General features: G+C 39.3%; 1 protein-coding gene across 2 annotated transcripts in view; it reads left to right on the top strand.

The window, feature by feature from the left end:
* The window catches only part of LOC149288965 (phospholipid-transporting ATPase IB-like), a 232,119-nt gene that overhangs the window by 90,538 nt on the left and 113,693 nt on the right, over positions 1-27,888 (top strand). For both annotated transcript variants that reach the window (XM_089491122.1, XM_089491123.1), the window contains exons 25-26: positions 10,148-10,331; positions 13,572-13,682. In XM_089491122.1, the coding sequence (XP_089347248.1) occupies positions 10,148-10,331; positions 13,572-13,682 (295 nt within the window). The remainder of the gene's footprint in view (positions 1-10,147; positions 10,332-13,571; positions 13,683-27,888) is intronic.

Raw genomic sequence — 27,888 nt, 5'->3', positions numbered from 1 at the left:
ATTCGCAATTATTGTTCCTAACTTTGTTCGCATTATTTTTAACACTGGATAGGATGCTGAAATAATTATCAGGTTAGGTTTTAAAGCAAAGGAAAGAAGACGATGATGGTATTGTGAAAATGAAAATTTTACACCTAGTCTTATGAAAAATACATTTTTATAACTAAATGTTAGACTCCTAATTCCTAGTACTGTTGAATGCTCAAACCTTCCCCAGAAATAATTATTTTATTTTATTTGCTTTGTTCAAATTTATTTTTTTTTGGGGGGGTGCCTAACTGTCATGTAACATAACAGCAGGCACTGGTAGAAGGGTCGTCATATCACCCCTATTTTCCTGGATTTGTTTATTTTTTACATGTTGCTGGCAACCACCTATCAAGTGCTTCTGAGCATTTTGAGGTTGTGTAAAGGTGATTATTTTTAGAAATGTATTTCCTTCTGTGAGCTTATATTGTACATGACTGCCAGATGGATGCAGCAGGAAGGAGGGGCTGCCAAATAGTGTTTTGTGCAAAGAACACTGCCTGATGAGTGCTGCATTAGAGATAGAGAAGAAGGAATGAAGGGTACAGCGTGAGAAAAAAAGAGAAGATGGAAAGGTACAGAGAGAGAGAGTTAGAGGAGATAGAGACTAGTAGTTTATAATAATTATCTACATTGTCAGCTTGTGAGCGGAACTATCTTTACCTGATTGCGTAAATTGATATCTCTATTTAAATAAATAGTGAAAATAACAGGTGGGCTGTTGTCATACAGGAGGTCACTGCGTATATGAGCATGCCTGTATCAGCCACATGATACATCGTTCATCAGCAACCGGACGCCGGAAAGTGCCAGGACGGTTTTTAATGTCCAGTCAGCCCTGGTACTGACAAACATAAAATAGAACTTTGATCCCTTCTTTAGACAACGACAGTACATGGATCTATTTGCTGTAATGATGATGATGATGATGATGTGGCCCTGGTACTGAAGGTGTGTCTGCTGTCAGGAATTAGGCACGGTAACGGGTCGGGTCTGTCTAGGGTTCAGAGGAGTTTTTTGCTGCCATTTCTGGACTCGTTCAGACTGTGTTCTCTCTTCTGCAAACAGTGCGGCTGCTTCCCTGTTATTGGTACGGATCAAAAACATGTGTAGCTGTATTGAAAACATGAAGAGATATTAGATGGGAAACATCCAGTATAATAACAATAAATCACATTCACTTTGTAACAGTTCCACATTATCTGATCAGTTACATATGTTTGAAAAGAACAACTTATAAGGCTTGTAAAATGCCATAGTATCTTAAAAATTATTCTCCCACACGCCCTCTTTCATGTACACTGCATTTTAAAGTCCTTGTATTACTCCATTTGGGGTAATTTCAGGTGAAACAGCTAACAGAAAACCCCCACTATGAAATGCTTCTCGATTCTGAAACAAAGGGATCTATTCACTAAAGAGGGAGTTTAGTTTATTTGATATAACTATACATTATGAAGGCAATCCCTACTGACCCTCTTGTACAATAAGAACTGAGCTGGCCCTGTGCAATGTATAGTTTAATCAATGGGAACATTTTTAAGAAATCTCACACATTACCTGTGCATGAGGTGAAGCTCACAGGGGTTGGTCCTTAATAATGCATAACAAAATCAGGGAGTTTTCCTTCCCTAATCTCCTATAAACATCCGCTTTATTAAATAGCCATTCGGGAGAGCTACTCCAATACTGAATACAGGACCTCAAAGGAAGAACCTTAAGGAGGTATTAATGAGTTGAGCAGATTCTCCATCAGTTCATGGGTGCAATTAAATGGCAAAAAATCCAGGCATTTGGTGCAATTTTATTTTTACTTCTCGGGCACCCCAATAAATCGGGCAAAATAATAATAAATAATCCATAAAATAAATAAATGGATGTAGAAGAGATGGTTCAGCCTGCACCATTCTGCTTTAAAACGTTCTCAGTCTGCCCTGGGCCGAATCCAGACCTGCTTTTTTGGTTTAAAAATAGTTAAAAAAAATGGCACCCAGGAAAATTAAATGAAATATATATATTATGTTCTAATTGTTTTTGCATGAAGCTAAGAAAAGACTTCGATATTGCTATACACGGTAGGTAGCCCCTATAGAACGCTTTAGACGTTCAGAAATCTCCAAAGTAATCCTCTTTCGATGCAGAGGAAACTATAAAGGAAATAAGATTGGCAGGTTTCCTGATGTAAGCTTCCAAAATAAATGGTTAACGTTTCCCTAACGACAATAGCAGCATCTGGATTAAAAAAAATGCCGTTTCCAGAAACTGTCTAAAGTTTCTTTCCCGCGAGTGAGATTTCTCTAGAGCTGCAATTAAAATAAGATGTTATTTATACAATATTAGGTGGTTTGTTTTATGCAACGGGCTTGATTTTTGTTAGGACAATTAAAACACATCCGTTGCAGGTTTCCACCATATCCACAACAGCTGCTTAGCAATCATTCCGCCTTCGCATTTTAAAAGATTTTTAATATATAAGATCTCGCGTTACATTTTGTCAGATGACATTAAGATGCCTGAAAATATGTGCTTTTGGATCAAATCGCTTTCTCGCGTAACAAATCTCATCTGTGCTCTTTTGGGCATTTCTTTTAAAACGGGTATTTCCACGTAGTCAGCAAATTTTGAATAAAGTTGCTATTTTTATTTGTTTATTTGATCAGGGAAAGTATATTCTTACAAAAATTTTAATGGAAAACACAAGATATCCAAATGAGACAAATAAAAATTATTTAATATCATTTTGTTTTTGCTTGGTCGATAAAATATATTTTCAATCAGCTTGCGCCAAAAAAGGTGTTGAAAAAATACATTTACTAAAAATGAAAAACCTTAAAATGCTAAAATTTTAGCCATTCCTTGCCCACTTCCTGTCCCTTGTCCAATGGGAGTTAGCTCCACCCCTATACACAGCTAGTACCACCCCTGATCTCAGCCACACACTCCAGGAAAAGGCCAGATGTATGGCCATGACCCTACCAGATAGGGACAGTTGGCAGCTATGTGTATCCGACATGTAGTATATGGACAGTTAATAAAGTTCTGTTGAATCTTGCTGACGGCTCATGACCCAGAACTTTTATTTGTCTAGTAAAATCCGTATGGAGAAGCGTCGTTTTGATGTAATGCATTCCATATGTCCTGTAAAGCCCCACGCAACCTCAAACTATTAGGCTGTAGGACATGAAGGTATGGAAGGAAATTATTCACAAGTGCAAGAGAAAGCCATGGAATCCATGATATTACCAAATGAGACCCAATGTCCATTGTAAATAGGGACTGGAACTTTAACTCATAACAAACTGATGTTTTTATGGTTTTATACCAAATAATACAAATCTTTAAACAATGGAACAGCAATGTATTTGTAATATTTCTTGTGGCCACACTCTTTTGGGCAATACAATGAGCTCAATGATATTCTGTTTTCCTGACGTAAAGACTCATCAATGAATCAGTCCTTGGTCTTGTCTTAGATTCAGGATAGCTTTATGCTTATCCCACGCATGTTTAAATCCCTCACTGTATAAACCTCTACCACTTCTGCTCGAAGGCTGTTCTATTTAATATATGCAACTTATTTGTTCCTTAGGAAAAAAAAAACCCCATTAGTACCTGAAACTAAATGTGTTTTAGGCACACCGGGCATTACTAATGCTTTAAACAGTGTATTAAATAATTATCTCTAAAGCATGTGAAATAAATGACACTACTCTTTGAGCCTGAGCCAGGAACCCCGAGTATCTGGTAAATAGCTTCTTAGTGAATTTCTGGAAGGATTTGCAGCTATCAATTTTGTTGAAGAATTAAGTTAACATATGACAGTCTCTCTGGATACTGTGATATCATTGGCACTGGACCAAGTAATTCCTCTTGGTTATCCATACGGAATGTGTCCCAGCTTCACTATCGTGATGTTCTGAGAAGACGGAGGAGACAATTAAGTCTGGTCTTAAGCATCACATGGGGGGGGGGGCATGATGTAAAACAGCTATAACTTCGAGCCACTTTTACAAGTCCTCACCACATCCTGATTTGCGTGATTTCCCATTCAGATTGATTTATTCAGCCCCGTCGGGGGGGGGGGGGGCTAATATGTCCCGGAGTCAGAAGAAGCGGGGTGAGCTCAGGACAGGTGAGGGAAAACTTTAAGATACGTTTATCACTTAATACAGCAGTATTCACCGCGTTAGAAACACTGGAGATGCTCCTTAAAGGGGAAGTCCAGTGGAAAAAAATCTGTCCGTGAGTGTAAAATATATAGTACAGTAATGTAGGTTAGTGGTGACGCAAACCCAGATTTATCTCCATTCGCTCCGATAAACCTCCTTTAGCTACAGACCTGGTGGCCACCATTGTTGTGATATTTTGGGTGATTTTCCTCTGAAACACCACGCTGAGATAATTCTTTACGGCAATGCTAATGAAGTCTGTTCCTACATAAACTTTCATTAGTCAGCGTATACAACTGGGTGATTAAGAGATTCTACTGTTTACCACAAGGCAGTATGATAAGGAGTCTGGAAGATTGGGCTAGAGCACATACAAATGGTGAATAATACGCAGTGGTTAGAAGTTGTTATAATAGTAATAAAAATTTGATAGGAGTTGCTGTTCCACGTAGACAAAGCATTCATTGTTCTCTCCAGCACGTTGAGCAAATAACAAAATAACTAAGCATTCCCTTAAAAATCTCAAGGAGACAACATGTCATATAATTAACCGGTAATTTATTGGAAGGGTCCAGATATTTAGTGCTACTATGAATAATGTTGCTTATTCTGAGGGCTATCCGGCTGGCCCCAACTCAGCATCAAGACTCCGGGTGCTGATCTTAACTTTCTTTCTTCTTCGTGAAATTATTTCCTTCTTCCTGTTTAATCAGTATGAATGTATAAGAGTACTATGTGGGGTTAATAATACTTTAAATCTAAAGCGGAATGGACTTGGGTATTAGTTGGGTAAATAGCGTTAACCCTTTGATTGCTTCTGCCATTCAGAAATTGTAATATGCCTGGTTAAAATTCAGTAATACAAACCAATGGTCACTGCTTTCCTGGATAAAACAATCCCTAACATTATTAGCGTCGTTTCCACCAGGGTTCAAACTGTATACCGCATGATGATCAAACCTGATGGTATAGAGAAAATAGGGACAAATGAAATCTATTTTGTCACCTATCTGTTTTTAAAGAAAGGGGGTAGCTTAACTGACATACAACAAGACCGTCTTAGAATAAAGGACGGTGACGTGTTCCAAGGTATTAGAACTCCCCCTTTTTAATTTAAATGTTCAGTGTTTGTTGGCGTAGAAGCACATGCGGAGACAACAGCTATTTTTTTTTATTAGATTCTTGGATCAAGCACCTAAAGTCAAGGACAAGACAATCACCAGAGCCAGAGAGTACTAGAAATGTCAAAGGGGACTGTGATGCCAATAATTCCTGGGCTGTTTGGGCACCAGTTAAGGGTATTGTACATATACCATAAGATGCTGCCATTTGGTTGCACTGGCCTCTGAGACGTCTGCGAGCCACAGTCACTCTAAGTCTGCTTGTAGGTTTCATGTCCATGCGATAGTGTGATGGCCCATGTATACCTGGGAACTTTCTCAATGACTTAGATATTATCCCTTTAATAGCCCATCGTGATTCTATGTAGTGACTCCCCAAATCTGTTACTCAAGTGGCCCTAATACCGGTCATCATGGAAACCTTTACTTGTCATTATTTAAAGATACACTTAATGCAGTCGCCTGCATTCAAGCAGGGATATCAACCATAACACGCTGGTAGCGTACCAACTGGGAGTCTTTAATACGATAGTAGCAGATTAGAAAAGGATGGAGTCAGCTTCAGACACTGAGAATCTGCCCCTTCACCCTGAGAGTGGGGCAAACACCCTAAGACTCAGGGGCAAACCTTGAGAGTTCCCAGGTGTGCACATGACTAGCTAGACCACCGCCTTTCCATATGCAAAGTTTGGCAAAATCTTCTAGAAGCCAAAGCAGTAAAAGTAGTTGGTAATAATAAACTCTGAGACTAACTATGGCTTTGTGAATGTTTGACGCGTTCTTGGCGAGGGATAAAACAGATTGACTCTGGCGATGCCTGTCCTGTATTTTTAATTGAATCTTTGGAGAGCGATGGAGAGCGATTGGTGTTTTATAGCTAGTTGTCACGATCCCAGCCGGAGTACGTGGCGGGGGGACTCATGGCGTCGTACTCCGGTGCGGAGTGCATCTCCCAAGTACCCCCGAGTGGCGGGTACTCGATGCTTACCCCTCCCAGGACGATCCGGTGATACTGTGTCCTCATACGCGGCGGTTCACAAGAACGAACCGCCGCACAGTGATGGACACCCCACCGGACACGCCCCCCTTCAGATCCCATACCCCTGTGGAGGAGAAGCAACGTCCATTGGACGTCTTCACGGTTGGGGGCGGGATCTAGAAGGGCGGCTAGTTTAAAAACTGAGCACTGATGCCTGTTCAGTGCTCAGTTGTTTTTACAACTCGGCTGTATACTTACCTGGTGCTGTTATCTTCTGATTAATGTTGATTCCTGTTACCGACCTTGGCTTGCCTTTTTGACCACGTTGACCTCTCTGCTCCTGACCCTGATTGCCTGACCCCTCTCTGCCTGATACCCGGTACCGACCTTGGCTTGCTTACAGACCACGTTGACCTCCTTGCTCCGGACCCGGATTCTCTGTTTATTCTCTGCCTCAGTACTGGACTATCACTAGTGTTGCCCTGTGCTAGCATCACTACTCCTGCCTAGGAGGCATTCAGAGACTGATCCATTGTATCCTGCATCCTGGTTTCCACACCTGTGCGAACGTAACACTAGTAGTACTGTGGGAGGATTTAGGTTTATAGGCAGAATCAGGCCCAGATTGGTCATCTGGCACACTGGGCAAATGACCGATAGGCCGCTGGCCGACAGGACCACACACATGCTGTCCAGCTGGATACACTTAAAGTGCCAGTCCGGACCTGGGCAGAATATAACTACTTCAATTGTAACTAACAGTGCCGCAGTAAAGTTCATACATTGCGTACCTTAACGCCTTTTATATGATGGTGATGAGGATGAGATGGAGGGGCTGTAGAACCTACCCTCCTTTACTAAATTCCCCCTTTGAGTAGATTTAGATTTTTTAGTTTCATTTAAAACAAAACAGACTCCAATAAAGGATATTAATAACTCAGATTCTACATTATTGTGTATTTCTGGTTTGGTCATCAGTACATTGCCTTTTTTATAGTCTGAATTGCCAGCAAAGCCTGTCTCAGCCCCGGGTGCGTCCCAGCCGATCTAGAGAAATGTATTATGTATTCCAGATGAAAAATCACTGGTGACATTTTCATTTTAGATGCGCAGGGATTATTATTTCTGTAACTCCGTCAATTTGGTAAAGTCTGGTTTTGATGGAGTATTTGCTGGCTCTGCACCTGTGTTCATGCATTTTGGGGGTCCTGCAGTGTGAATTTTCCATATTCTCCAATATGGGTTTTTTTCACACTCTAAATGCAGGAAGAAGTTACGTCAGATGGAAAGCATTCCTTCCTTTTGTATCACGGTCCAGGTAGTTTCTTTTTACTTGCCAGATGCAGAGATGGGTTTATTCAAGTCAGTCCCATGGGGCCAATCTTTACATGTTTCATCCCATTTTGAAAACATAGTGTTGGATATAATGACATTTATATATATAATGACATATATATATATATATATATATATATATATATATACAAATATAGTTGTTTTAGTGGATAATTAATCTGAAAAATCTTTTGGAAATATTTTAGGTGCTTTCTAGAAACCAGTTATGACTCTCTTAGGGTAAATATAAAAGGCTTTTGTTTCGTTGTTTCCCGTTCCCCTTTGTCTATGTGTGTAGGCATAAAGGACATGCCGGGACCAACTTTTATGCTATTTACGAAACCAAGAAAAATGGATGTAACCATATTAACCCACAAGAAAATGGAGTCTTTAGTAGAAGTTGATACCATTTATTGGGCCAAATTAGAGAAAAAAAAAGATATAAGAACACATAAGCTTTAGGGCCTCGAAGTCTCTTGTTTAGGTGGAAGATGGTAGAAACATCTAATCTAGGAGGATACTATCCGACTCCCCAATGCTAACAGGAGGAAAGAGCCTTTTTCAGACTAAATGCGTATATCAAAGATATGTATTAAATGGGAAAACACTGGGGACGACTGACATGGAAAAGGACTTAGGAGTTTTAGTTAACAGTAAATTTACCTGTAGCGACCAGTGTCAGGCAGCTGCTGCTAAGGCAAATAAAATCATGGGGTGCATCAAAAGGGGCATAGATGCCCACGACAAGGAAATAATTCTACCACTGTACAAGTCACTAGTCAGACCACACATGGAATACTGTGTACAGTACTGGGCACCAGTGTACAAGAAAGATATAGTGGAGCTGGAGAGGGTTCAAAGACGGGCAACCAGAGTAATAAGGGGAATGGGAGGACTACAGTACCCAGAAAGATTATCAGAATTAGGGTTATTTAGTTTGGAAAAAAGATGGCTTGGGGGGGACTTAATAACTATGTATAAATATATAAGGGGACAGTACAGAGATCACTCCCAGGACCTATTTATACCCAGGACTGTATCTATAACAAGGGGACATCCTCTACGGTTGGAGGAAAGAAGGTTTCTACACCAGCACAGACGGGGGTTCTTTACAGTAAGAGCGGTGAGATTATGGAACTCTCTGCCAGAGGAAGCGGTAATGGTAAACTCAATAAAAGAGTTCAAAAGGAGCCTGGACGTGTTTCTTGAAAGCAATAATATTACAAGTTATGGATATTAGATTAATAGGGACAGAACGTTGATCCAGGGATTTATTCTGATTGCCATATTTGGAGTCGGGAAGGAATTTTCCCCCTGGTATGGGGCAATTGGCATCTGCTTCATAAGGGTTTTTTTGCCTTCCTCTGGATCAACACAGTAGGGACACAATATGTATATAGGTTGAACTTGATGGACTTTGGTCTTTTTTCAACCTTATGAACTATGTTACTTATGAACTATGTCCATGAGGTCAGAGTGCTTTTCCTGTATAACGTGACGGTAATGGGAAATAAGTTGGATGTTACTATATCAAAGTTTAAAAGTGCCACAGGGACTTCTGTAATTAAACAGTTAATCAGCCTCTGGCTGTGAGTTATTAATTCTTAATAGTTGTTAAGCGATGTAACTGATTCAAACCAGGTTGTAAATCTAACCTTTAAAAGAACAACATGCTACATCATTTAATGGATTTTAATCCGACTACAGTTTTTCTAAAAAAGGGTACCTTCAACATACAGAAAAAAATCTGTTCATCTATTATGCTACATCTGTCAATTGTTTTTACACCCCTACATATATTGGTTGGGCAGACCGGATGGACCAAATGGGATTTATCTAAAATTATATAAAAACCATGGAGGATCTTAACCTTAAAAGGGACACTCCATCCATCATATTCACTTCTGCAGATTCCCCTCTTATGCATTTGCCCCTGCATGTTGCCAGATATTTCATACAGAATTAGCAACTAATCAGGAGGAACAGGTGACATTCTGGAAAATATTATGTTATAAGCAAAAGAGATGGGTACAGTAACTGTAAATGTGCTATGAACTTATAAAAACTGCTGAGCTACACAACGTGTTCATTTTCATATTTGAGTGTCTTTAATGTAAAGACAGGTCCATTTTTAGATATGTCATACTTGATTCGCAATAGAAAAACATTGATCTACTGTCAGTAAGAGCACAGAGTTAAAACAGATGATCCTCTCACATTGCATTATATGAGGCTCAAGTTGGTTTTGGATGTCACTCGAGTTGAAAACCAGGATACAAAATGCTTACAATGAAGCAAAAGCTAGGAGATCCTCACAGTGAAGAATAATTTCATAGAAATGTTATTTAAACACATTATTTGACATCTGCAATACACATTAAGTATTGAACTGGGGCAGTTTCCAAGAACTGCACCGAGCATTGGTCTAAATCTGGTTTACAGCTGTCACGTTGGACAGACTTGTATAATCTGTAAATTCACAGTAGCTGACTGATATTTTCTCCTCTATATTACAGAGTGTCTCCGCTGCAGAAATCTGAAATTGTAGACATGGTAAAGAAACACGTGAATGCCATCACACTGGCTATTGGAGATGGTGCCAACGATGTTGGAATGATCCAGACCGCACACGTTGGAGTTGGGATTAGTGGGAACGAGGGCATGCAAGCTACCAACTCCTCCGATTACGCCATTGCGCAGGTCAGGAGCACAAAACTACAGCTGTATAACCTACATGGTACCACAATCCATGCCTTGAAGCCAACCAAACCATCATATCTGGATGTCTTCTTTGACACCACCATGAAAAACAACACTATGTGCAATCTAGTTATCTGGACATCAAGAAATATTTCTTACTATTTAGGGGAGTTATGTTTCCACCATGTGTAGTATAATAAAATTACTGTGGAAAAGGCGCTGCTAAGGACATTTGTGTCTAAATAGTCCACAAAGTATGATCTATACCCCTTTGCTAGATTGTTGTCTGCTTTTGTCAATAAGATTTATAGGTCCCAAAGAGTCGATTCATTTCACAGAGTCTGTTTTTATTTTGTGAATCCCAGGTGTTTTATGCAAGATTCTTGTTTGAATAACTGTCTACCTCCCTGGTGATAGATAGATCGGTACATAGATAGATAGATAGATAGATAGATAGAGATACACACTTCTTTCCTTTATGTCCATAGATGTGCATGTGTTCTTAGCGGTATTGTTCTCTTGTCCCTAGTTTAGTCATTAAAAAGAAATATATATTACCTTCTACATTACAACACATACTCTATTATAAAGCTGTGTTATCTGTCGTGTTACTAGAAGCCATGTAACATCCATAAGTATTAGGGCACCCGCTACTTATAGCAATGAGAAGGGATTTGTCACCTTCCTATAATGTAGTGTTGTTGACATGGTGGCCTCTTGTTACCCTCGCATGAGCAATTCATCCCTGTATAATGCTGTTGCCATATGCTGTAGACATGTAATTTAAGATTTCAAGACATTTTCACTTTACTGATTGATTTATAAAATACACTTTTCAACTCCAGTCACAGCGCATTTGGAGTTGGCTATACATTTCTTCCACAAGATCTTTGAACGTGCAACGTATGAAAGCAAGATGTGCTGTAAATCACCTGGTATTTGTCTTCATTCAGTACGGCGATCCCTTCCAGCAGACACTAGAGAAGGTGCTACCCATGTGTTAATATACATAGACCCCCTCACTGGTGTGGGCTAACAAAAAGTTTAACAAAACAAGTTCCATCATGATAGATGTCCCCAATTCCTATATAAACACATTATTAAAGGTGCTGTTCCACCTACTCATAGACACTGCAACACTTTTGTAACTAAATGCCATTATAAAAGTATAATTTATAGTACTGCAAAATACCCAAACTCCTCTCAGAATTTTTTAAAATATGTAAGTTTTTTTTCCCCAAGAATAATTTTTACCAGCAACATGTTACACAAAATTAGACACTGATATGTTGTTGAACTGAAACTCTTAAAATCTTAAAAGCTTCTGTATTCAAATGAAGGAAAAACATGACAAATCTTGTCCAGCACTTAAATTGTGCAATTAATGTGGACCAATACCTTTAGATAAGGACCCCATATCCCTTCCCTTTACCTGAGCTATACTATAGTCAGTGTTCTGCAACAGAATATCCTGGGATGGCAAGAAGACCAGGGGTTCTCAACTTTTTTCTAAAGCAAAATGGAACCATTTCCTACCCAAGACCCCCTCTACCCCAATTAGAAATTCCCCTACTACACTAACACAAATAACATGGTAAGCATTGGGTTAGCCAGTATTGTGTGGCAGGTGGGTCATAAACATACCTGGGAGCCCTTCAGGTGTGACCTAGAGTCTCCAGACCAGCTGGAGTGTGGTATTTAGACACGCCCACTCCCCACCCACAAAAGGCTGTTCAGGGTTGGCTCTGCCCCTATATTTGGCTAACCCCTCCCCTTCATGAAGCCTTTCTCCCAACATTGGGAGAGCTGATTGTAACCTACTCTGGGAAGCTCCCAGGTGTGCCTAGGAGACATGTTCAATAGGAAAATATACCCTACATTGCTAAATGCAAGAAATGTAAAAATGCCATTATTTTGTTTTGTATATCCGCTCCAGCCATCAAGGGTCATAAACCCAGCAAGTATTCAGTGATTCATAACACATTATTCACCCATTCAGTGTGATTTCACATACAACACAGATATATCCTCAATTCTGAGAACTTGTATGACGGCTCAAATGATGCACGTGATTTATGACCCAGCGCTAGCTCCTTGGGAGGCCTAATCATACTCATATTTTATAAAAGTGCTTGAGAAGCAAAATATTTTTTTGGGGGTGAGAATTATCTATGTTATAAGCCATGTAAAAGCATTTGAAAGAGGATCGCTTAGCAAACAGAACACTGTCCTTGAGTAACTCCTCCAAATCCTTACATTTTTATTAAAGCAATTTCTCAAAGTTGGTAAATGGCTTTAAATTAGGATTTTGAATACCTATACGCCACATGGTGTTTTTTTTCTGCTGTATAGCTGTACAGCTGTACATCAGCAAGTGTGAAGATGTGTAGGTTGTTCTTGGAAAGTTTTTATTTGTTAGTGCACATACAGTATATGGACAAAAGTGTTGGGACACCTGACCATTACACCAACAGGGACTTTGATGACATTGCATTCTAAATACATAGACATTAATTTGTAGTTGGTCCTCCCTTTACAGCTATAACGGCTTCCACTCTTCTGGGAAGGCTTTCCATAAGATCTTGGAGTGTTTCTGTGGGAACGTTTGCCCATTCGTCCAGTAGAGTATTTGTAAGGTCAGGTACTGATGTTGGATGAGAAGGCCTGGCTCACAACCTCCATTCCAGTTCATCCCAAAGGTGTCTGATGGGGTTCAGGTCAGGGCTCTGTGCGGCCAGTCAAGTTCTTCCACAACAAACTCATCCTACCATGTCTGTATGGCTCTTTCTTCGTGCACTGAGGCACAGTCATGCTGGACTAGAAAATGGCCTTCCCCAAACTGTCCCCACCAAGTTTGTGCCAAAGCGGACATACCAAGACATTTTGGACAATGCTTCCAACTTTGTGGGAACAGTTCCCAGGAGTTGTTATAGCTGCAAAGGGGGGACCAACTACATATTACTGTCTATGTATTTAGAACACAATGTCATAAAAGTTCCTGTTGGTGTAAAGCAAAATCTACAATATATTTAGAAAAACACAAAAGTGAATATATTTAGATGTTTTTGTTAAATAGTAATTATAATGTAAATCATTGCTGGTATTATCTTTATTGATAATCAAAAATATTAATAATGACCTTAGTTTAGTGCTGCTGTCATTCCATGCCGCTTATAAAGAATTGCTGTAATTTGTTGTTTTTTTTAATGTCTGATTTAACATAATTTCATATCCTTACAGTTTTCCTACTTGGAGAAACTTTTACTTGTTCACGGCGCATGGAGCTACAACCGCGTGACTAAATGCATCCTATACTGTTTCTACAAGAATGTGGTCCTATACATCATTGAGGTAAGATGAATTAAAGAGCAAAGCTCAGTTGCCAGCCAGCACATTGACATTGTTTGCCGGGTCAAATGGGATATCCGTTGTTTGGCCATTACGTAAGCCAAATACAACAGACAGTAATGACACAGACATTTATCAAGTAGCGAGCTGCACAAACATCATTCATGCGCCCGCCTCTGTACACGGCTCGGTTTACCGCATCCGCAGACACTCTCCGACATAATGCACCAAGCGCAAAATCCATTAAGTGCAGAGGGACAGCTGCCATAATATTGAGGAGGCACATGTTCCAAGACCCTAAGTACATGTAAGAGACTTTCCCAGCTCTTTATGTTTCAGACTTCAAAGGGCAGTTTTACATGGCTAGATTTTGGCTAGTATAACGCTGCGCAGCTATGCTTTCAATCCTGCACACAGGCTAAATCCATGTTTTAATCCAATGGCACAGTTTACAGCTACTAAATACAGCATGTGAGAGGATACTGCTTTGATATGTATATCACTGGAGAAATGATACAGGTGACCTTCCATGGCTGAAAGGGTCACAGGAGGTCAGTGATATCTTCTCCATGAACCATCAGGGATTACGGAGGTGAATGATAGTTCTGTTAAAAAAAATAAAAAAAGAAAAATCCCCTAAAAGCTTTAAGGAAGAATCCAGATCCATGCACGATCCGGCCCGTGCTGCTTATCTAAGCAGTTTCTGCTAAAAATGCTTTTAATCAATTTATGTCAAAGGGCTTCTCTAAGACGGATCGGAACATTTTGCCTCTTCTCTAGTCTGTTGATAAAGCTTATGACTTGGCTCTGTTCACCGCTACTGACACGAAAAGGTCTAATTCCAGCTAAAAACCTCTAATCATGTGTGTGGAGATATACACTTAAAGGGGAACATTGCCTTCGCAGCTTTTAGCATCACTAAACTCATTTATCAGAACTACAGATAGCTTGCCGTTTTAATTTCCAATAAATGTAATGATATTGGCAATATTTTGTTTGTGAGTGTCACAGATGACATTAAGTGAAGTTCCTTAAAAGCTGCATGAAGCAATCATCAACGAGCAGATAACTGGGGAACAATAAAGAACAATAACTAGGGTCAACAGATGTCCCCACGGTTATGAATTGTCCACTGATCGAGGCTTTTGCCCCCAGTTATTATTTCCCTGACAGTGTGAAATACTTAATTAGCAAAGTGAATGTAGGAGGCCAACCATGTATCTCAGACATGGTGACCCTGTAGCCTACTCTGAAAGAGACTGTTGAAACTGATATCAGCTACTAGCTGAGCTCCATTGGAGGTCTCGCATTGTTTGAATGTACATACAAGACATGTATGACCAAATGTAATGCCTTCATCCGAAGAAAGGCATTGAGTGTGATGTTACACGACACAAATAAAAAAAAGAAAGTGTGAATAATATACAGTATATTCAGTGGCAAGCCCTATCATATGCCAAAAAATATTTTTAGTAACAATATGTGAAATATGTAATAGAAGCTATTTTTTACTGCATGTGAATGTTATTAGGGTGATAGAGAAGGAAATAAGTGAATGATGGTCAATGTTGTGCACATACCTGAGAACAGCGTAGCTAATTCGCCCTGCTAGGGAATAACTTGTGTCACGCTCATTGTAATCGTTATTATGAATATATTACAGAAATACATGATTTGGAATATTTTTTTTTTAAACCGGGTTTACTTTTCGGAAAAACCTAAGGTAGGTCTGGCCTAACTCAGAGGCTGCCTGGGGACCTAATACTAATATATTATCGCAGCAGATGTTCTTAAAACAGGAAGCACGATACTTCCACGGCAAACATCGGATCACTACTTTGTTGAATCTGTAGTAGAAAAATAAACTGAGCCCACTTTTGTTATTGGTTTTAGAACTGCATGAACCTCATTCATTCCCTTAGAATGACATTTCTCTATTGAGAGGCGTTCTAGATTTTAGTTATATGCTTTGTAATATTTTTTAAACAAAACAGTATCATATTAAGACTCAGGGCCGTCTTTACCAAGAGACCAGAGGGATGGCTTACCTTGGAGAGCTATGGCAGCTGTCCCTTGGGCCCAGGGCCGGCCCTACAATGGACTTCAGAAGGGGCGGCACTTTGCCGCCCCAAGCGGTTTTTTTTTTGAAGCGGAGGAGAGAGAGAGAGGCACCGAGTGGTTTTCGCTTACCCGCTCGGCGCCCCTCTCTCTCTCCTCTGCGGCGAGTTTACCTGTTCGGTCTCTGTGCCGGCTTGTAATGCAGAGCGCCGGAAGTGACGTGAATTTCCGGCGCTCAGCATTACAAGCCGGCACCGTGGCAGCACAGGGAGACTCGCCGCAGGACTGTTTAAGGGTAAGTACCGGTGGGGGGGGTAGATAATGCCGCCACCCCCCCCCCGGCGTCGGCGGGGGGCGGCATTTTAAACTTCGCCCCAGGCGGCGTTAAGTCTTCGGCCGGCCCTGCTTGGGCCGTAGTTTAAATATCACTATATGAAGTAATTATTAATGCTGGTAAAAATGAGGAAGAACACTAAACTCTTCCCTAGCAAAGGACGGAGTCTTCACTTAAATTTTAATTCAGCATGTGTGCTTGCGAGTAAGAGTGAGGTTGAGATCTTGGACCCCATGTAGTGCTTTATGGGTAAACATTTTAGAAACCTATTGTCAGGATGCGTTCACTTTCAGTCACAGAAATGGCTGCTGGTCACAGATAGGACTGGTCTCCAGCGGAGGACCACCCAGGCCCCCACTATCATTACGTTAAGTCTGTTTACACTGTAGGCTAAAATTCAGCTGGCGACTCTTTCCAGATGAAGCTACTTTTATCGGGAAAACCCAGTGGCTTCTGATATGATTTGCATTACAGCCATGTACACTCCATGTCCCATCCTGCCTACGTACTGGAAATCCGGCCTCCATCTTGTGACTGCCCCGCTGGCTTCCATATGAAGTGGGAAGGAGAGTGATCAAGGAGCAGAGATTGGGAAAGTTATCCTTATACTAATACTTCTAGGATTAGTACAACTCACATCTATTACAGCTTATTCTAACTCATTGACACTCGGTTTATTTTTGTAATAATGCTTTCTGGCATTTTTGCTGTGTCCCTTTGGCCAGTCTCGGAGTAGATGCCCTAGTATACAGCCTATCTATACATACTGTATAGGAAACTGGATAGAGCCTGCGAGCAAAGGAATTCCATGTAAAGCTATCCATTCTGGGTCTCCATTGTTCCAGCGTTTGGAAAATAAATAATCACAAATATATTCTAGTCACAGTATGTGTCCGGCATGTTGCCAGCATGAAGTTCTCTTTGGCTCCCACAAACGCGATAGATCATGTAGCTCGCCGCTAGCTCAGAGGATACTGCTCTGTTTCAGAGCGTTAAAGTGCACAATTTTGGGGGGTTAGTCCAATCCCTGGAAACCCTGAGAGCAGATTGAAAGTGAAAGCTCAAATATAGATGTTCCATGTGAGCTAGAGTAAAAACACATTGAGTCAGTTAGTATACAGTATTCATATTGTAACATAACCAACATTGGCTTTTTCCATGAAAATTATTTCTATTTTGCACATTTTTCCCCAAGAAAGCTTTAGTCTGGAAAACTGTACATCACATGATTACACTGTCATTTTCCATTAGTTTTGTGTCCAGAAATGGAAAGCCGGTAGGGTACTCATATCATTCTAGTAACCGATCGCCTAAAGCTGTTTGCCCTTGAGTAACCAACCAAAAAAAATCTGTGATATAATCATGGTTAATTTATTTCTGGGTTTTTTTATTGCATGCGTGTATTTGTCATCAAGTGTCAACCCATGTAGTACGGTATAGAAGTAAATATAAGACATTTACAAGTGATACTCATAGAGCTGCTATGTAACCTTTATTTCCAATTCTGCCGTTGCTTAATATAATTCTACCTGCCAGCAATGGTTTCTGGCTCCGTTGGGTATTACTGCAACTGTAGGTTTATTTCCATTGGAACAAAACCTTTGCTGTAAATAGCAAATGTCTTCATATGTGAAGGTAACATAAGCATATTCAACTCCCTTATATATCTGTCTTTTAAGGAAAAAATTGATTAAGCCAGATTTGGTGATTTCCTAGTTTTAGTTGTCTAGCATTTTGTATGAAAATAAATATGCATCCCACTGAATATAAATAAGAGGGGTGCTGTGTATGTCTACAAACACTAGTACTAGTAGAAAAACAAATAAGTGGTCTGGCAGCTACACACTACAATATGCTTCTAGCGCCATTCTTTGAAGACCACCCATGTCAGTCCTACAAAGTCTTACTGGTTCTGGGGAAAAAAACGCAATCGGCTTTGACAGATGACAACATAGAGTCAACATAGAACACGTTTTACTTTAAATATCACACTCACCTCAACCAAAGTTTTAATTATTTACCAAACCAATGTGTGTATAATATATACATTATTAGCCCTGGTCCATTTTAAAAATTATTTATTCTCTTTTGAAGCAGTTGAAATGTAACCAGACTTCACTTGTCCAATTGGGTAACGCACACATCCCTACTGCATTAATAGAGGGGACTAGGCTCGGGGAAAAAAAAACTGTTAAGGGATCCGTTCCACCTACTCTGCTAAATGTACTACTTTTATATTAAAATGCAGCATTAGAAATATAATTCCTAATAATTTAATCATGTGATCACTTAATTCTCATGTGACATAAAAGCAGACTCTGATAGCTTACTGCATATAAACTAAAAAACTTAAATGTTTCTGTCTTATGTAATTAAACTTGAAGAAAGAATAAAATGACAGATCTGCATCGGTTTATTTTCTTAACATACCAGAGTCTGCATTTGTCTTGTGTAAGTATGACAGCACCCTTTACGCTTCTAGAATGGATGATTTGATTGAAGAAAAAAGCAACAATAATTTTACAATGAAGCCACGTTTAGTGTTTGAATCCGAGCGATACATATAAGATCCTTCCAGCAATAAAGATTAAGCAACAGTTTTGTAACAAGGTAATGAGAATTTCTTGTGTATCAGTAGAATGTACATAGCCAGTATGATGATGGCGGTGTCTTAACCCCAAATTAATTTAGGTGCTAACCAGATAAAGCAGATCAACTATGGCTTTGGTGCTATTGAGATTTATTAAGTATCACCCGGGGGAATATCCAGGTCAGCATCGGAAGTGGAACACAGTAGCGGTTCCTGTCCCATTCCTGGTTCACCATCAGGTATTGGTCTAGTCTAAGTAGTAGTAGGCAGACATTCTGATACAATGAAGAGGAGAAGCTATGTACAATTTATGTGAGCTCTGCATGTTAAATCAAGGTTTGTACGGTACTATAGTGCTTTAAAATGTCTACTTTACATTTTTAGGTCTGTGTTTATTTGGTGTAAGAGCGAGCTACAATTATAGATCACTAAGAGTCTGTTCCCACAGTTTTATTTTTCTTTAACTGTCGCAAAAACGTGAACGTACACATTACAAAAATTTGATGTGACGTCTACTTAAACAGTCTAAACTCTGGCGTCCTGTTCTCTTGGCCCATGAAAGACCAGGCTGTCTCTGTGCTCCGGAGTCGCTGGAATACTCCTTGACTTGTTTTTCTTCCTTCCTAATTATTTTATTCTGGTATGTGACTTTTTGTTTGGTCTTATCTGCTGGCTTTTCTTTTGTCTAAGTACCTGTGCCGCTCACACTGACCTTTGGCTTATGTGACTTTATCTTGAAAGGATTCCTAGAGTCCTGTTGTCCTCTAAGTCCTGTAAGCTCAAGATACCAACGGAACTCTTGGAATATTCGTTCATATTATGGATCAGTTCAGATGAGTAGAGGTCACTTTGGGCAGCTTACATTACTTGATTGAAATTTATTTTCTTTGTTAGTTCTCTTGGAATAAACTTAACTAGTTTCCCCATAGTATGAATCAGATGAAATCCAATTAATTCCATAGCTATTCAACATAATTGCCATCTTCATTGCCCCCCATATACACTGACTGCATCTTATTTAGGTGCCTTATTGTAGGAAAACCTTTCTACCTGAATTTCAGAAGTGTGGTTGTCATAAGCTGAGCTAAACAATTTCTAACAGTGTTCATTTGTCCCCCTGATTGCCTCCCAAATACCTTGGTGCCCTCATTAGAGTTTATTCTTAATGAGAAAAAAAAGATTAGCGTGAACATTTATCCAACTGGAAGCCATGGAGTGATATCTCACTTCATTAAGTTTGAATGGCTTTATATCCGCTATCTTCATCCCCTGCGCCTGCGATGGAATGTCTCCCAAAGTAATTTGCATTTCATATGCATAATAAAGTGGGGAGCTCAATGCAAATTCTTGGGAACAGCATTTTGCCCCTTTTGTGCCAGTAAAAGTGTTACATTTAACTCATGCTGTGCCGAAAGGTTACAATAAATTTATGTTTCATTATTATAATGCAAATGCTACCATTATAGCAGTTTTTTTTTTTTAGTAAATCATTAATTTTGATTTCCCAGCCATCGTATGCACTTTAATGCATATCCTAGCTGCATGGTCCCTTTAAATATTTATGGCATCTCCCTTGCAAATAGATTTGCGCCTTCCCCCATCCCCAAGTCTATAAGGTGAACATTTGTAACTTGGGGTTGAGTTCATGTGAATTGGAAATCTACTTTAAGGTCCTACTTATATTAACGCAAATAGCACAATTTTCAATTGCAGTTGTCAGTGGAGTTAACCCTTTAAGGGAATAGACAAAAATAACTGACTTTTAGCCAGTGTTATATATCTGTGATGCAGTAAAAAAATGGAGTTGTTGACAAAATGCATTGGATGGTGATGGAGGATGTATATGACATACAGCAGGGGAATAATCCAGTCCAGGAGTTCACACACGCACTCTATTTTTGCTCACTTGCATCTAGTAATTAATGGGAGGGGGGCAGTAAAATACAATTCATAACTAGGGAAGCAAATCATTTGATTCTGTATAAAGGGGGAGAGACCTGCTGATTTGGTAGCACTGATCTGTGCCTGAATGCTTCGTGAATATCTTGGTTTTTGTTGCCTTGATGGTAAATGGACAAGCCATCCAACTACAAATAGAATTGTAATTCCTGTAAATTAGTACCCACTAGATTTGTAACCTTTGTAACCTTGTCTCATGTATTGAGACAAGAGTGTGCAGTGCAAGTCCTTGGTTAACCCCTTCTTGATACACATTCTTTAAAACGTGCTCTAGATGACAATATGTAACAGTAACAGCTCCCCCTGCAGAATGATAATAGGTGCTGCAATCAGCAATGCAGAGCAGTGGAGCCCTGGAGTGATCAGAAGCAGTGGGATCAAAATGAAAAATAAAAATAATAGACTCCAGTGATGTCACCATAACATCATAAGGTGTACTGGCCAGTTCCAAAAGAGATCTCTGACGGATCTCCAGTAAAAATAATAATAAGATTAATGATAATAAAATAATAATGACAATAATAATACATTTTAAAAATGTAAAAAAAAATTACAAACAAATAAAATAGGTGCCCAAACACCTCATGCTGCTGTAATTGCAAATATACCTTAAAAACCCCTTTCTTTTTATAAACATAACCCTTTTTTATATTAAATGGCAGACTATGCAATAAAGTGGTATAAAGAGGAAGCCCTGTCTGCCCTAAAAAGTATATAATTTGTGTGGGCACACCAAACATGGAAAAGGGGGAATCATGGGTGAAAAAATATATAATAAAAATGGCAAAAAAAACCCAGACCCTTAGGTGGTAAAGCCCAGTGTCCCGAAAGGGGTTAAAAATGCAGAGAGCATAGTGAGTGCAGTATTGGTACCTGGCCTAGGCTGACTGGGTTTAGGGTATCATGTATAGGGGTGGGCCGCAGCTACTCTGCATAACACTGAGCCACGAAGTGGGATGGCCCAGAATTAAGGGTATCGGCGCAGAGGGGGTGGCAGGCGGCACTTGCCTTGGGCAGCGCCAAAGGTTACTGCATCACTAAACGGGACCAACCCTGGAAATTCTGTGTGCAGATGTATTAAAATTGGATGTGCACGGTATTAAACAATATAAATAACATGAATTGTTATTTTAAATTTCCCATTCAATTCCATAAATAGATAGCAATTGGTTACGAAGTCACATAAAAAGTCCCAGTGAAGTATGAGTTTATCCCAGCGGTAAGCTGCTTAGCTGACCACCCTTGATAGACAGAAGTAAGGGTACAACGTAGATATTCCTTCTCCTTGGCCTGTGGTTCTGCTCTGGGTAAAATATTACAGCAAATAATTCTTTTCCAGCTTTTCCATCTTTAATACAAAGCAAAATATAATGACAGTCACACTGGGTTAGCAGTTTAATCTTACTTCTTCCTATAGTGGAATAGGTCCTGATTTGATGAAGTGAACAGAAATAAGACTCTGACATATAACATGCCATCTGAGCAGTTAATGTATATAACTGGATGAAATGTGTCAGATCTGGAGGAAGAATTTGTAAATCCCTAGCATTGCCTTTGAAGCGTGTTACATCCTGAAAGGATTCCACTATGGTATCGTGTTGCTTTAGACTATCAAGTAACACATAAAAATGCACTGGCGTTTAAAAATGGCTGCATCAAGACGTTTATTGCGGGACTCAGCATAGTGTGCATTTTCCACGTCAAATATGACAGGTACCAACCTAGCTTTTAACAGCAGGGAAATATAATCTGGAAAGCTTTCTGATGCTCTAAATACCTATCTAGTATCTGATTATGACTTTAGCTTTTTAGAAATAGGGTAGCTCGGGTGATTATTGCAGATGCATTATAGTGCGTATGCTCCTGCATGATCTGTTTTAGGGCTAAAATATAGCTAAATTAGTAAAATCAGCTGGTGTTTCACTTAAAAGTGATCACTTCCCTCCACAGCTGCTGCCCATTTCTTGCCTTGCAGTGCCACTTGTTGTATTAAACGTGCCCACAAGCCCAGTATGGGCACACGTTCTCCATTTCTCCCATTGATCCCTGTTAGCTCTCTTCTGGCGCAGTGTAATTTTAGCTCCTAAAAAGGCTGGAATCAAATGGAATCAGAATGGAATCAGAATCAAATGCATCTGAATAGCGGTTCTGTGTGAGTTGGGGCAGCTGGATAATGACTGATGGACTTCAACCATGTTTGCCATGGCTATTAGATCTGACATTTCTCCACTTTACAACTAAGTAGAATTAGCCAGCTTATGTTAAAAGAGTTTATGGATGTAAATGAAGAATGTATGTAAAGTGTATAGTATGTGGATGCCAGTAACAATAGCTATATGTGAAGACAACATATAGGCGTTATTTCAGAGTCACCAGGCCGTGTCTTGATCATGATGAGACTTGCGTCAGTCATTGCGGACATTGTAAGTACTCTGATATACATTCTTTAGCTGAAAAAAACCAACAAATTAGCTCCCTCTCCCTGTCCATTTTTCACACCAGTTTTGGATCCTTGAAGCAGCCAATCTAAACACATCTCCTACAAGCCTGGGAGCTGGAGGGGCAGGTAAAGAGGGTGAACGCATAGAGGGGATTCTTATAACACCCCTCATGTATTTACAAGGGAGAAAATAATTATCTAAATAAACATATACATTAGTATATCACTAGCACCACAAGTATAAGGCTATTGTATGTTGCATTTGTGCAATAAGCGCTCCTACATTGTGTTGTGTTGCCTGTTTTAGGAAGATCATGTGACACATGTACGCACTAATTAACCACAGCTATTTCAGAGAACAGAGCTACGCGATCGGCTCTATTTCCAGGTCCCATGCTTTATAGATAACACTTGCTTTAATGGACAGCCGCACCATCCAGAGTCCATTACATTCGGAACATTTGTGTTTGCCATTTTTAAGAGTATGTATCTTTTCTCTTGATCTGATAGACATATGGAGATACTAATGGAAAGTTGCATGTGATAGATCATAGTTTCTATGTAAGATTGTGGACTGTGCATTTACATCTTGAGATTATTTATAATTAATATAGATCATGCTTTTGAAAGAGAGCCCTTGAGTTGTAGGCATTGAAAGAGAGCCCTCGAGTTGTAGGCATTGTCTACACATTATTCCAGAGTCCTTTATGTATAAAAGTGCCATGAGGTTAGGTTGGTAGCTCCCAGACAGGGTCATCAAGTCTTGGATCAGTGTTAGTAGTAATTGTGTGTGAGAAGACCCTAGATAGGGGACACCTGCACAAACCAAGTTTTCAGGTATTATTATAGTTGTTTAAATGCCATACAATGTAATTGATGGTACCAATTAAGTGAAAGAATTCTATAAATGCCTCTATGAATTAATCAATTAAAATGAATAAACTGTGTATACAATCTGTCGAGTGTATAATCCCTAAATGTGTAAATATAGAACAGAATCAGTACATTATTCAATTAGATTATAATGAATTCAATAATCAATGAACAAAATCATAAACAAATGAAAAGATAAATAGGTAAAATAAAATATTTTATTTTGAAATAAAAATGTTTAATAGTTGATAAAAGATGAACCCAGGCATGATTATATATATATATATATATATATATATATATATAATGTGTATAATATATATATTACTGCTAACAGGCAGTTTTTTCTTTTGTTTCTAAATTTGTAACTTTCATTAGAAAATAGAATCAATCATTAAGTCCTTGAAACAACCGTGGCCTTCTGTGTCTTTAAGTTCTTTTCATCAAAGAATGTTTTTGTGCACTAAAAAGAAGTAACGTAAGTGTGTTTAATGTTCAATAAATAACAGGAAGAGAAGAACATGGCAGAAACATCGGCTATGTGAAGGGAATTGTGAAGATTTTTTATCCCCATGGTTTTTGAAGCTATCTTTCAGGGTAAAATATTTCCGATACCTGCTTATAAATAACACAGTATATATTTCTCCTGCGATATTACAAATAAAACAACATTGTTCCTTTTCTTGTTGTAACTGGTGGAACGGCAAATGTTTTGTCTGGCAGAAGTCTCCAAGAGTGAGCTGCTTCATTGCACTTAAAATCTGATCCTCTCCATCAATGCCAGATTTCATTACATACGCAAATTGGGATGGAAATTCTCATGCAGCTTTTTATGGTATGTCTGCAGATCTTTATCTGTTCTGTGACAATAAACCATTTTGTACTGTGCCATTTGTACCACATAACCTACGCAGTCACTTCCTGTGTGTGAACAACCCTACTAAGTAGGAATCTTTCTTGCTTTGTGTGCTGTTATCTCCAGTATGACCTGATGGACAGCAGAGAACACAGAAACTCTGCCAAGATTTTACATACTGTGACTAAATGACCTTTGATAATGAATACAGTGAGAAGCAAACCTTTTAACCCTTTGTTTGTGTGGGTGCTTCGTGCTGCAGTGGTGATTTCAGCTGGGGTGCTTCCCTATGCCTTGCTCTGGACAACGCCTCTAGCTGCCATTCAAGTCTGATCTGCACGAGTCTCCTCTTCCTTCTGTCTGGTGTGCTGTGTGGCGGAACGAGTCATATCCGGGTGCTCTCTCCGGTAGTAGAAGTTGCTTTGGATATGAGACACACTATATGGCACAAGTATTGGGACACCTGACCATTTCACCAACAGGGACTTTTATGACATTGCGTTTTAAATACATGGACATTAATATGTAGTTGGTCCCCCCTTTTGCAGCTACATCCAGTAGAGCATTTGTGAGATCAGGCACTGATGTTGGATGAGAAGGCCTGGCTCTCTATCTTCAGTCCAGTTCTACCCAAAGGTGTTCAATGGGGTTGAGGTCAGGGCTCTGTTCGGCCAGGAAAGTTCTTCAACACCAAACTCATCCAATCATGTCTTTATGGACCTTGCTTTGTGCGCTGGGGTACAGCCATGCTAGAATAGAAAAGGGCCTTCCCCAAACTGTTCCCACGAAGTTGGAAGCATAGCATTGGCTAAAATGTCTTGGTATGCAGAAGCATTACGATTTCCATTTAACTGTAAGCCCGACTCATAAGTCCAGTGGCGGCGTGCTTTACACGTCTCCATCCGACGCTTGGCATTGTACTTGGTGATGTGAGGCCTTCATGAAGCTACTCGGCCATGGAAATTATTTTCTTTAAATGGATTTTGGACACAATCTGATATAGCACGTTGAGTTTGTTGTCTGCTAAACATGTTTTCGACCACTGTGTTACTGGGCCAAGCTCACACACATACCAGAATCTGTAAACTCCCTGTGGTAAGATGGTCCTATATTTCTTGGTTTCTCCAGATATCGGGTACAATTGGCATTAATACGACTTTTTACAATATTAACTTGGAAAGAGGTGTTTTGCTGTCATTGCATAAGGCAGATCACCATCTTTGTAGAGTGTCTTCATCAGCTGCCTAACCTGCTTATGATACCACTTACACTTTATATACAACATTTAACCTATTTAAAAACAGTTATTTTTCATTGCATTGTTTATCTTTTACCTTTGCACATTCCTGATCAGCCAATTTCAGAAACATAAAAAAAAATAGTTAGCTGGCATCCGACAGAAGAAAGGCCTAATTCTTAATTAAATTACAGCTTTTGAAAATAATAGTCACAAAAATTAGATTATTTTTTTTTCACATCTCCATTGCTAAATACTAAAGACCGAGGTATTTTTTAATTAAACTTCATCTTTATGTTCAATAAGAGACAGTAAGTAAAAAAAAAAAACCTCTCTGTAGCAGAATGACTGTAATAATGCTTTATGCATCTGCTATGGACGTGCCTGGATCTTACTTTCTTAAAAATGAGTGATTTGTCTAATAGGAAATTAATTTAAAAAAAGAAAAAAAAGACTGCTTTATTAAATTACATTTAAGAGCAGTGCCTGCATAAAGCTACTTTTCAAAGTAATTTTTCCATGCAGGTTTTCAATTTGTAAGTCTGAGCAAGTCACAAAAGAGAAGAGAAACTACAATAAGCAATATAAATGGATTCCACCTGCTTCTGAACGACGTTCCTTTATTTCACTATCATGCTGAGCCGTTTGAGTACCATAACCCCCAGCATTAAGGTGTTTTTACGATTAACAAAAAAGAAATCATAGAAAGTATAAAGTATTGCTAACCAAGAAAGCTGTGTTTTCCATCAAATATATTGTGGGATGTAGGCTCTTTGGAAACAAGTTATTGTATCTAAACAAGCTTTCTAGTCAACCGCTGCGGCAGTGGAGCTTAGCCACCAGACCAAGGAGAACTAATATCAAAACCACAACACAGAACAAATTTGACTATTAAAGGCTGTGGTCGACAATTGTTCAAAGCTATAGTGGCAAGACCATTTGGAATTTACCAGTATGTATGTTTATATCTTCAAATATGACCTTTATCTAAGTTACAATAATGAACAAACACAATCTGGTTTAACTATATTGTGTATTGTATTGTCCATATTAAATACAGCATTTGAACATTCACAGTATTTCAACAATTCCAACAAACACTAATTAGAGTCAGGAGCTAGCCAACCTGAAGTCCAATCAATGAAACTGGATTGGAGGAGTGTTTTAGAGCTACTTTGACATTTAAAAACACCCAAACGTCATTTTGAGTTTTTATATTCTCAAAAAGCATCTGCTTATGTGAACCATGAAACAGAAACCTCAGAAGGCTTCCAATCAGGAATTGTTGATTTGCATGAAGATGGAAAGGGTTACAGACGCTAGAGTAACAATTTAATGATGTTCTATGGACCTTCACAACCCTTGCCATGGACATTGGTGTCCTTGTATGGACACTTTGCCTATCCCTGTTGGAAACTTAGGTGAAATGGAAATAAAATGCATACTTGTGTCATGCCATTCTGGGCAAATATACAAGCTTTTGTGGATGAGTGACCCAAAGATTTTTTTCCTCCTTGTGGAGACATTGGGTCAAGCAGGAATTTGTGGTAGGCACAAAGAGCATGGGGAACAAAGTGGGCAAATGTAAGTTGCCATTGGCTTGTGAACCTAGTAGTCTGGATGTGACGTGGAATAAGACCTTCCTGGCACTGATGTTGAAATTGTCATATTGTCATGTGGGTGTGTGGGATTCAGCCTGGGGTGTATAGAAAGAACAGGGATGATCTGTGTGTTAAGCAGGATTGCCAGAAACACATGGTAGCATTAAGAAAAATGTCATTCATCAGCAAGTTCAAAACCAGGGGAGTTCTCTGGTAGAGAGAAGTAAAGGCTTACCTTGACAGGTAAGAAAATAGTTTTTA

This window comes from Sceloporus occidentalis, unplaced genomic scaffold (assembly GCF_023333645.1).
Source record: "Sceloporus occidentalis isolate IW3139 unplaced genomic scaffold, rSceOcc1.0.p SCAF_49, whole genome shotgun sequence".
Taxonomy (NCBI): domain Eukaryota; kingdom Metazoa; phylum Chordata; class Lepidosauria; order Squamata; family Phrynosomatidae; genus Sceloporus; species Sceloporus occidentalis.
The sequence above is the reverse complement of the archived record's forward strand: the minus strand, read 5'-3'. Positions and strand labels throughout refer to the sequence as shown.